Below are 11,577 nucleotides of genomic sequence, written 5' to 3'. Positions count from 1 at the left end.
TACTCCACATAATGATGAACAATTTCTGTCTGAAGTGAATTTTCCCCACTTTTTAAGACAGGCTTCTCAAAGCCAGATTATTTCATTGTAGTCACATGCCTGGTCATGCTATAATTAAACTGATTGATTGCTTGTCAGTGGTGCAGATTTCTCACATTGGTAGTATCGGTTTTTAACACTTATACAAGTGGATTACTGTAAATGTCACAGACAAGAGTGCTACCATACTTTATACGACATTTTTGCAACTTCTGTTATTCACCTTTCTTTTAAATATTAAAAAAAAACCCTACTAATTTAAAAGGGGAAAAAAATCTGCAAAATGTGATGAATTGTTTACTGTGAGACAATCCTTCTATTTGGACCTTTGCATGAAGCAGAGCTTACATCTACATTCATTCATTTGTCCCTTGACTGGCCTAAGTCGTTGCTGGGAGCACATAGATGCGGCAGCTGACAAGGCCTACTACTCAAAGCATATTTTGGTTGATAGTGAACAGCTCCTGCACCATTTCACTCCTTCACCTTTGTAAGCCAGTTCTTCTCTGGCCATCATGGTGGCATCAACCACTCTCCAAGATACTTTGAAATACATTCTTCAACAAGGTGTTGTGCCAGATCAAACCAGCTTACACCACTTGACTATAAAAGTACTGGTTCCTGATGTCCTATGCAGTGGCAACTGGACAGTTACTGGTTTTCTGTTCTCCTTTCCATTTTGGCAAGCAGAGTCCAGGTTTAACATCTGTAAAGCAGGATTGGTACTATGAGATACTTGTACAGATTATACTTCGTAGTAAACTTGATGTGATAGCTGTACCAAACCCTGTCCAGTCCTAGCCATTGCTGCTGTTGCTATCATGATCCTGAGGCGGATATGCCATCTTTGGTGAGGGTGGCTCCCAAGCTGGTCTCCATTGCACATGTGTTGTCTGTTGGCAAGATCTTGAAGTTCTCCGTTAGTGCCTGCTATCAAATCAATTTCGTCTGCAAAGTGTAAGTTGCAAATAGACATTCCACTGACCGAAATGCAGGTATGATGATGCATGTTGTTCTCCAAGAAAGTGTTAAACAGCATGTGATAGAGGACACTAGTTGCAAAATAATTGTAAGAGAGCTTACATCTACCCAGATAGCAGAAACCACTTTCCTACTCCACCTTCTGGGAAGATGTTTTATTGTAACATATTGCAGCCACAGAAGCACAGAAGGAGCCATACAACTAAGTGCAACAAGCGAGCCTGTACATATGATGTGTTAATACAAAATATTTTTTTTCTAACTGTTTTCTGTAAATACAAAACACAAAAAATAGCTTTGTGGAAGTAATTTTATTTTTTTTAAAGACCCTACTGACTTTGGAGGCATTTTCCCATTTGCATTAGAGAGTGAGAGAAAAAAAAAAAAATGAACCTAAACCTTCGTTTTTCTGCATATCTGTATAAAGCATTTTCAATCTATGACATCTGACCAAGTAAGCACCAAAGTTTACATGCTCATCCACCTTACATACATCTTCACTTGAATGGTACAGTCCACTAAATATATACATTCCTTGCTCAAGTACCCTCTTCATCCCTGATGTCTTGATTTGTTGTGCTGTTTTTATTCAGTCTCTGGTCATCTAAAGCAGCTTTTCTTACTTCATCAGTAGTTATCACATCTTTATTAAATTCTGTGTTTTTCTTTGATTCTTCTTCATCTTCTTCTGTGGTATTTGTTTCCTCACCAGAGTCTCTTGAAACTTCTTCCTCACCAGTATCCTCATTTTCACTGTTAAAAAATAAAAGCTCAGATTCATATTTTCAGGAAGTCATAACTGCTATGCTGAATGACTAAGGAAGAACATGTTTCTTTAAATCAAACTCGGAAATGAGTATGTAATGAAATGTATATAGCTGGTGTCATAAACGTACCTCTCGTCTCAGAATCTGAGACTTGTAGGTGCTGTGCGTGTACTGGGCGATTAGGATTACAAACATCCAATGATGCGTCAATGTAAAGAAGATCTGGAAAATAATCAAATGAATGATTTAGAAAGTTTTAATGCTACTTACTTAGTCAATGACAGATAGGAGATGCGCACATCCATAAAGTAACAAATCTATGACATGACTCTTTCTTTCTAACAAACGTTTGACTGGTATCCTCATTTGGCTTAAAGTAGTTTAAGCCACTCATTGTCCTCTACATTATTTCTCAAAACCTTCTAGAAAGGCCTTTGTGTCTTGGGCTCTTTTTACCTTTTTCTCTGTTTTCTTCATGGTCATGCTGCAGTTGCTGCAGATGTGCCTCTTGAGCTGCTGTAATGTCAGCAGGTGTGCTGCAAGCAGCATACCTATCAAGCAAGTCACAGTTCTCCTGTATGAAAGTTGTTCCCCACTTGAACTTGGCTAAAATTGACTCAGCCTGCTCACGATAACCTGCGTCAAAATACAATGTAAAATTTCATTCTTGAAAAACAGGACACTGTAAAATTACTCGGTCTACCATACTTCTTATTGTAATTTTTTTTCATCTCACAATGCTTTCAAGTTAAAAAGATTTTGTAGCTTAACACCCCCAAAATATTAAAAAGTGCTTGTGAATGCACATAAAATATTTTTAAAATAATATTTATGCTAGATAAGTAAGGCTTAAGTGGTAAAAAAACCTGGTTTCAGATAAATCACCAGCCTAAGCTTACCAGTAATCCACAAGGTTGCAGCAAAAGCCTCAACACAGGACAATTTCCAAGGACGACCATAATTGATGGGATTGGTGGCAACAAAATAAGGTAGCAGGCGAGGATGACTTCCCTTCATTCGTCCAAAAGGTGTATCTTCAAGCCGAGCCCAAGAACAGTCAATGACTGCTATACCTCCAGAAGTGACAATATCTCTGTGCAACAATGTTGTGAAGGGAATTTTAATTTCCATGTCATCCATTCTTATATTATTTATTTTAAGGCAGGTCAGTTACTCTGTCTTTCACAGAACATAATATTATAAGCTAACAATGTAATGGACTATAAGAATCATGCAAAAAATCTTTAAAACATCAGTGTATAACATGTTCTTATATATATGCCAGACCACAAAGAATTTGAAAAAAATTGTATTAATGATTTTCAAAACAAAATGGCAAAAAAACTGCATAAAGAAGTCCCAATCTAAGATCAAAGCTACCTTATCTAACTCACATTGAATTTTTTCATCTACTGCACCCCCACACTTAGCTGACCTTTCAAAAGCATTTTTTACCTTGCTGCATTGTTCAGATCTGGATTAAATGGCTTTTCAGCTTACTAAGCACAAGATGACATAAAATTCATTCACCCAAGGACTATATGTTTATTTTGTTTATTCAACTAGGACCAATATACAACACATGCTCAGTTTCACACACAAAGGGGTAGTAACATTTTTAATGGACTTATGTGCATTACTCACATTCATACCAATTTTAATCTATTCTACCAACATCTAAGTCCTACCTACAAATACCTAGCATTTTATCTTCTAGTACCTAATGCTATGTGCGTTACCAAACATTAACAGGAAAGAAAAGGGATTTTAAGGTCAATAAGTCATTTGACAGTTGACCAGAACACCTAAGCAGTGTAATGGTACTTTGACTGCACCCAAAATAGGGAAACTAAATGGAAGAGGTTCAAACTTAAGATGCATTTTTGTCATAACAGAGACTTCACTGTGACCCTGTTCTGACCTAAAGAATGCATAACGTGTGTCGGCATTTACCTTGTGTATGAGCAGGTGTGTTTATTGTAAAGATGAGTATGTCTGTGGTTACGTGAATATTGGTGCATAGTGTTAGTGATTCCATTTATGTGAATAGATCTATCACTTTTGTAAAGCACTCTGAGCAAATCACTGGAAAAGTACTATAAAAATGTTCATTAATATTATATAATAATAATATTATCATGAAGGATTTTGCTACATGCCCCACTTGAACACTTACATAGTGCAATGGTACTTCTGCAACTCAAATAAGGGAAATGGAGCAAACGAATCCTTGCACTGAATTTAGCCTACTGCTCATACTAAAAATCATGTGCTACATAATTTGATCTAGAGTCACTTGCATCACTCATGCTGCAAGTCAAGGGGAAGAAGGGGTTTCAGGGTGGAGGGTCCCAAACAAACATTCCTGCTACAAATGACATTAAACACACACACATATAAATATTTAAAATGCAATAATTCCTGTTTTTTTCGTTGAATTCTTTATTATTTACCTGTCCTGTGGTGAAACTGGGACAGTGCCCATGGGAGATAATATAAGTCCAGGAAAACGCTGATTCAGTCGCAAACTTCGTACTAGTCCCATCCGACTCAGCTTACGCCCAGTGCATTTTCGTGGATCACAATGTTCCAGGTCCCACATAGCCAGTGAAATACTTTGAGGAATTAATGGTTCATCTGTCCCTGAGACACAAGTCTTATATATGACAGATGAACAGGTTGCTTTGTAAATGAATGGGGAGCAACTGAGATGCAGACCATGGACGTGTTTTTAAGTATTAAGGGGATATAAGTTCGTGAGCAGACTGATACTCGTATACTGATAAAAGATTCTTAAACTGTAAAATATTATTCAAATATGTAACAAGCAAACACAAGACTGAATAAAATTAGTGAAAACAAGCTAAAGAGAAACAAATGAGTTTCAAAATGTGATCTTGATCAAATGAAAATGATTGGTTGCAATATATATATATCTAGCACTGTATTTGTTAGTAGTCCATACCAATTGAAGATGACGAACTGCATGCCACGGTTAGGCCATCGAGTTCTGTTTCTACATCACTGAACTTTTCTGACCGATGAGTTTTTCTGTCACTATTTTTAAAGCCTCCCCGAGCAGATCTCCCACGTCCTGCCTTTTTGCTCCGCCCCATTTGTTTAAACTGTTTAATCTAACGCTAAAGGTGCTTAAGTCTCTCTATGATGAAACCATTTCAATTTAAAAGCCACAAACAGCATTGTCGTAATTATTAAAAACAAACAACTAACTGTTTTATATGACATGGTTTTTCATATAATTTTTTCTTTAAAATTAAAATTTATTAAATTAGACTTATTTCTGAGATTACATTTGAAGATAAATGATTGCTGTGAAATTGCCAGCATGCTGTAATCTGGTCTGGAACGGCAGACGATGGGAGGGAGCGAAAATTGCAGAAGCAATAATCTTTTACGGAGACTGAGACAATGAGACGCCATCAATTTGACAGCTTTATCATTATCCATTTGGTTATATGCCAGATACTTAATATTTGTTACATTTCAGGTAAATGTTCTTCGTTTCACATTAGATGACTTAAAACAATTGTGTACATTAAAACTACAAGCAGTTTTAGATCAATGTTTGTATGAGAGAGCTGTGTTCTTGTGTACGCACAATGGGTTCATATACGTGTTTGGCTGCTTACTAGTGCTTCCAGATTAATCGTGTTATATGGTCACTAATAAGTTAGAAGATCATCTTATGTCATGATCATCTGTCTTAATTTGTCTTGTATATAAAGGGACGGTCGAGGAACACAAACAGAAAAAGAAAAGTCTGTTTAGTGCACATGCAGAGATAATTAATATTTCGCAATGCTCATATTTTGTCTTTGTTCAGTTACAGCTAATAAGGACCTGATTGACATGAAAATTGTGGATGAACCCTCTAGCTATGGGTAAGCAATTGCATGAGTGCATGATTAGCATGTTTATTTACAATGAAATTGTTTCGAATTATACTTATGAAAATGCTATGTAATATTTGTTCAGTGTATTGAGGACTGTAAAAGTTCTTGATGACACTGATGTTTTGCTTCAAACTGCATCTGTTAGTTGACTTGCGTGGTTCTTTCACTTTTTTACTTCACACCACACAAGCCCAAGTGTGTATTCACACATACACATACATATCTACACACAGGCCTGCATGCTTATAGATATAACCAAAGGCACACACATAGACACAATCATAAATAGATGTGTTATGGACTGCTTATTGCTAGCATATGGGCAACATGCATGAGATGGGAACAATAAACATTGAAATTTTTTTTTGCTAGATTCAACAACATGAATAACAATCGGCAGTGGGGTGCAGCGGCTGCACAGGAAGAAAAATTGAAGATGAGAGTGAAGCCTTCAAATGTGTCAGGTCCTGTCCATTTAACGCAACTTGCAGGACGATGTTTTAGAAAGATTCTGGAGAAGTAGGTTTCCTTTTTTTCTTACTCTTTCTAATCAGAAGATAATGATAATTAATTCATTGTAGCTTCATGCCAGTCAGTAATTTTTTAAGCAATACATTTATAACAAGTGGCTCTACTTTTTTTTTATAGTTTTAACCCTGTCTTTGTTGAGCTGTTTCATAGTGTTGTTTAGTGCATCCAGTCATCATTCTCCTTCTGCATTAGAAGGTAACACATAAATCTTATACTTAAAGCAGAATGTGTTTTAAAGGAGTAGGGAAGAGTAGCTGTTTGCAAATCAATACTGTTTTTCAGGTCCTAATCCAATTTTGCAGAACTATTCTTTTTCCATGAAAAAGTCATATACTATGTCTGGATGTAGTGTTTTGTTCTGGAGCAGCTTAGTGTTAATGTTTATTTTACCAATTACAAGATGTTACCTATGGCTCCAAACAGATAAATCTACAATGCAAGGGAAATTATGTAAGCTTCATCTCAGAGGGTACCCCGTGAGACAGAGAGCAAGCAAGAGGAAGAGAGAGAGAGAAAGATGTGCAGCAACATAATGTTTATCCCATCTTTGTGATCTGGAGATGAGGCATGATGGCACTCTTGCTAGTTATAGATAGTGATGAGTTTGTTCTTTAACACATTGTAAAAGGTGAGAGGAACTATTGATGTGTTTTTATAGTTACTAAAAGTTTGCTTGAAATGATAAAGTGTCTTTCTCCTCTGGTGTCATCACGATCATTGCTGTCACCCTATCACATATGAATTGTGTTTCAGTTACAAATACGAGTTCTGCCCTTTCTCGAATATTACTCAACATGAACAAGGATACCACTGGAATCCTTTCAAAGGCATTCTGGGGTAAGAAAACATCATCACATCGTGGCGAAGGCAGTTTGCATGACATGGTCCCAACTGGAAAAGGATGTAGTTTGGGGGAATAGCTGATGCTTAAACAAGCATATAGCCCTTTGACTTGATATATGAACTTTAAAGTACACAACACAGACACATCTCTGTACCTGTGAATAAAACACAGTTTCATATAAAGGACTGCTGATACAATTTATATAGTCCAGTAAGTCTCAAAAGTCTCACATCCATTTTACTAGCATATGCTTTGAAAACAGTTAATCAAGAGAGGTACTTGTACTTAAGACTGCATCTGGGATCAAAATGGTTACCTGTAAATGTTAAGGGTTTACATAAAATTTTGAGCCAAAGTCATGCTCGGGGTTAATGACAATTAAGGAGTCTTTTGCTAGAAAAGAGGAGAATGTGATCCATATGCACATAGTTTGTTTTTTACCCTTTGTGCTTAAATTAATGGTTTTGTACCTGTACATTGCACAGTATGTCAAGATCAACATGATGATTGGTCCTTGATATTATTTTGTTTTACTATATATTTTGTTAGAAGACAATAGCTTTTATGTCTTCTGGAAATGCCTATAAAACATTATTAATTTAAAAATCTGTTTACAGGGTTTGGCAGGAATGGGAGATTGAAAATAACACCTTTGTTGCAATGGAAATGAAGGATGGTGATGATTGTGGACAGATACATAGGAGTATCAAGGTAGAATTTATATTTATTGTTGCTGTCTGGACCTTATATAATTGTAGTAACAGTCTGCTATAGTGGAATACCTTTTACTTGATAGTCTCACTGTTTCGTTTTCCTAATTAACCATAATTATAAAGCATTTTTTAAATTCACCTTGTTAGCAAATTTCAACTTAGTTACATTTTCAACTTGAGCTATCCTTAAATTGTGAAACTTTGTGTAAAAAGATTTGATTTCAAAATGATGAGTTTTTCACTTGCATGTTTTTGAAAGGTAACTGGAAGAATAAAACTAATAATTAAAGTATAAAAACAACATGTATAAATTAAAAAAAGTATAATGCAGATATTGTTTTTTCTTAAATAATTATAAGATTTTTCCCTAAGGTAGGGTAAATAAATACTAAGAAAGGGAAGACGTGCACTCACATTATTAACATTATAATAATTATTGCACACACCAAAGACTAAATGGCTGTCTAGAAACAGCGCTATAGAAGCACTCTGCACCTAGCACACCACAGCAGCAAACTTGGCAGGGCTTCAGGAAAATAAACTGGAAAGAAGGGCACCAAATGGCTTCACAGAACAGTGACTTTCACTCCATATCTGTTGTATCCCTATTCCCTTCTTATCCCTTTAACACCTCTTCCTATTCTCCTAAAATTGCTTTAAACACCTCCATATTCTCCTAAAATATAGGTGGAAGCATTTTTTCCTCACAAAATCACATGCCTGAGAAAAAATGTTAATGGACAGAAGCAATCCAGAATTTAGAATACTGACATCATGATGGTTGTATTATAGTTTTTATTGAATACATTTTGTAGTGTGTTTTTGAAAACATACTTCTGGTTTTTTACTTGCATATAACTGTTTTGTTCAAGGTTAGATTTTTATGTGGAAATACCAGTGACATAATAAGTGTGAGAGAACCTCAGACCTGTCACTATAAAATGGAATTCAGCACTCCATTAGTGTGCCATCCACATTCACTTCTGGTTTATCCTATCCTAAGTTCGGATCTCAGGAAAAAATGGGACATCTTGGAAGGGCAGTACAGACGTCTGGAAATAACATACAAGGTGAAAAAAGAAAATGTATATTGTGACTGATTTTTTTTGTGCTATATCTTTCCTTTTTGTACTAGCTTTGCTTGAAACAGTTTTTAGTGCAATTTTTGTGAAGATTTTACTTTTACAACATGATGTTTGATCTTATAAGTATACTTTTTTTTAACCTAGGGATATAAAAAACGTTTAGAGAAAATTTTTCAAGAAGCTGGATTACGTCTAACACTTCAACAGCGCCAACAATTTTTGCAAGAGGCTAAAGCTACAGAGGAGAAAAAACATCAAGATCGTAATAGAGAATTTTATTCTCTAGGACAGTGCACACAGGTAAGCTGCCTGATTGAACTTGGTGAATTGTGAATTACCAATTTGTTGTATCCTGTCAGGTTATACAGCAGACATGTCAAATACGCGGCCTGCGGGCCCATTGCAAACACACCTGTAGCCCACACAAAGGACACTGTAGCGATTCATAAATTCTTTTATATGGGTCTTTTTCATACCTTCATGAAAAGTTTAAAAACAAGGATTATGGCAATTTTTGGTTCTGCCTTTGTGTGGCCCTCATGACAATTCAAACGTGACCCATATGGCCCTTGGGGGACCCTCAGTTTGACACGCCTGTTATACAGTATCCTAAACTACTGTGTTGCTTTAGGGAGAGAGGCCTGGTTTATGTTTTTTCTTTATAGCGATATCTGAGATAGGCAAGCAGTTAAGACTCGGAAAAGGTAAATACTGCAGTGAGTAGCCATCCTCATTTTAATAGATCAAAAATTTGCTTCTGCTTTCATCAACTATGTGCACCTCATGTGATGTGTCAGCATGCAGCAAAAATTAATAGATTACAAAAACAAATTAGTTGACGAAGGAATCAAATGGCGAAAGTCACTTTTGAATGCTATTTTATTCAGGATGTTTATGTGCACGAGTATTCACTACAATAATTATAAAATTCTTTCTAGTACTCTTGAAATAAAATGTCACACATATTTAATATAAAATCTCACCATCATCTTGGCAGACTTTGTTTTCATGTTGCATGTTTTAATCCACAGGAATACAGACGTTTGCAGGAAGAAATGGAGAGGCTGAGACTGAAGCTGGCAACTTATGAAGGTACATTTATTTAAAGCCTTTCAATGTATTACTGTGTTAACCAGGAAATTTGATGCCGTTAAAAATATTCACCCAAGACAGCACAGGTGAATAATGTCAACCAAAAAAGTTTAAATAATTGCAGATGATAATGTCAGAAGCCCTGTTCATAAATTTTGTCTGATTTTCAGGTGGCAATGGCACAGATGTTTCTCACAATTCAACTATTTCATAACTCTCCAACGAGTTCATCTTTTTTTATTTTTTCATAGGAGGTAGGGGATATTGTTTCCTTTCTTCTGATTTTCAGCTTCATAATGAATAAATTTGTCAGTGAGCTTCTTCATTGTTCTCTGGTGGGATGGTGAAAAAGTACATGCTTTCATAAATAAAATGCTTTTTGGGAGTTTGTAGCCTGATGGCTAGTGCACTTAATTATGGAGAAGAATGTTGCTGGTTTAAAGTTGGAGGAAATCCTCTGCCAACTCAGGATCTGCTTAGCAGACAAGTACCTGATTATATCAGAGAAGATAAAGGTTGCAGAAGCATAAGGCTGTGCTCCACTTTCCACATACCACACCTTAGACATGGTGAACCACTGATGTTGAAAGTTCTTACAGCCACAAGGCTATGGGACATTTTTATATTTGTTTAGAAGCACAAAACATTGTTGAATATTATCAGTGTTTAAACAATTTATAGAAGAAGAATTTTTTTAATAGCCCAATGACTGTACTAAGAATTTGAGCACTACACTAAAAAGATGTATGAAAGTGTTTGGATTTCCAACTCATGAAGGAGACAAACAGTTGAATGCCTTGAAGGTATTATTTCGGTGAGTTTGCACCGCTTCTCTTCTGACGGCTTGTGTACTTATTTTAGTTTTTCAATTAGGCATTCTGTAGGCAATCCAGCAAGTACAAAAAAAGACTTCTACCTATCAGATCAGCTCTGTGACTGGACTTGTGTTGAAAGGAGCAGTTGCAGTCAGGATTAGTTTTTAAATGGATTATGCATGCTGGGAGCAGCTTCTGGCAGTATATCTTTTATCTCATATGACATTCCAATATACAACAGTTTTGCATGTTGCATATATCTGGGTATGTATGTGTTTCTGTAAAGCGCCATGAACTTGCCCTTAGGGCCTGGATATGGTGCTATATATGTTCACTTTATTATTATTATAAATGCACACATTGATGGAAAGAATGTACTGAAAGACAAGCTGTTGGTGGGTTGATTCCAACGTTGTTGCTATGCACTACTGAATGTATCATTTTGGGAATAAAAATACAAGTTATAAAATAAATTTGGTTTGTTTCCAGTTTTATGTGGCTTTCTTAGTTCTTGGTGGTTCATGTGGCTAAAACACAATATTTAATCAGAATTAACACAAAGAAATTTAAGTAACAGGATTTGCTATTAGCTGGTTTAGCATAGTGGACTATTATTAGATTAACTGAGCCTGAACTTCATCAGCAATAGCCTCCTCATACTCAACTGATGGAATGAACATTGCAAAGACTTGTACAACTTTCCATACAACACCCTTTAAAACAACCAGTGAACCTACCGGTCCTATGGGAAGAGATCAAAAGAATAGCAGGCAGTCTGAAGGTAGGAAGGTCTCAG

At 36.0% G+C, this 11,577-nt stretch overlaps 2 protein-coding genes across 2 annotated transcripts; one reads left to right on the top strand and one right to left on the bottom strand.

Annotated features, from left to right (window-relative positions):
* Window positions 1-1,312: 1,312 nt before the first annotated feature.
* LOC112569781 (ribosome biogenesis protein TSR3 homolog) lies at window positions 1,313-4,989 on the bottom strand. The gene is made up of 6 exons (XM_025247685.1): window positions 4,753-4,989; window positions 4,241-4,430; window positions 2,687-2,880; window positions 2,244-2,423; window positions 1,917-2,009; window positions 1,313-1,773 (listed from the first exon to the last, which is right to left on the bottom strand). Exons 1-6 carry the CDS (start codon window positions 4,901-4,903, stop codon window positions 1,658-1,660), a joined length of 924 nt encoding a protein of 307 aa, XP_025103470.1. The 5' UTR covers window positions 4,904-4,989; the 3' UTR covers window positions 1,313-1,657.
* A 137-nt stretch (window positions 4,990-5,126) lies between these two features.
* On the top strand, window positions 5,127-11,254 carry LOC112569788 (N-acetylglucosamine-1-phosphotransferase subunit gamma-like). Its single transcript, XM_025247699.1, has 9 exons — window positions 5,127-5,295; window positions 5,632-5,689; window positions 6,074-6,220; window positions 6,986-7,069; window positions 7,694-7,787; window positions 8,662-8,859; window positions 9,019-9,174; window positions 9,906-9,966; window positions 10,137-11,254. The coding sequence occupies exons 1-9, from the start codon at window positions 5,217-5,219 to the stop codon at window positions 10,178-10,180; spliced, it is 921 nt and encodes a 306-aa protein (XP_025103484.1). The 5' UTR covers window positions 5,127-5,216; the 3' UTR covers window positions 10,181-11,254.
* The last annotated feature ends 323 nt before the right edge of the window (window positions 11,255-11,577 follow it).

The sequence above is a fragment of the Pomacea canaliculata genome, linkage group LG1 (genome assembly GCF_003073045.1).
Source record: "Pomacea canaliculata isolate SZHN2017 linkage group LG1, ASM307304v1, whole genome shotgun sequence".
NCBI classification, from domain to species: Eukaryota; Metazoa; Mollusca; class Gastropoda; order Architaenioglossa; family Ampullariidae; genus Pomacea; species Pomacea canaliculata.
The sequence above is the reverse complement of the archived record's forward strand: the minus strand, read 5'-3'. Positions and strand labels throughout refer to the sequence as shown.

Excerpts from the sequence above, each read along its gene's own strand:
- LOC112569781 (XM_025247685.1), bottom strand. The coding sequence starts at position 4,903 with ATGGGGCGGAGCAAAAAGGCAGGACGTGGGAGATCTGCTCGGGGAGGC. Across the intron at positions 4,431-4,752 it reads CAGTTCGTCATCTTCAATTG|GGACAGATGAACCATTAATT; the intron begins GTATGGACTACT and ends CTTGTGTCTCAG. Across the intron at positions 2,881-4,240 it reads CCAGTTTCACCACAGGACAG|AGATATTGTCACTTCTGGAG; the intron begins GTAAATAATAAA and ends ATTGTTGCACAG.
- LOC112569788 (XM_025247699.1), top strand. The coding sequence starts at position 5,217 with ATGAGACGCCATCAATTTGACAGCTTTATCATTATCCATTTGGTTATA. Across the intron at positions 7,788-8,661 it reads AGATACATAGGAGTATCAAG|GTTAGATTTTTATGTGGAAA; the intron begins GTAGAATTTATA and ends GTTTTGTTCAAG. Across the intron at positions 8,860-9,018 it reads GTCTGGAAATAACATACAAG|GGATATAAAAAACGTTTAGA; the intron begins GTGAAAAAAGAA and ends TTTTTAACCTAG.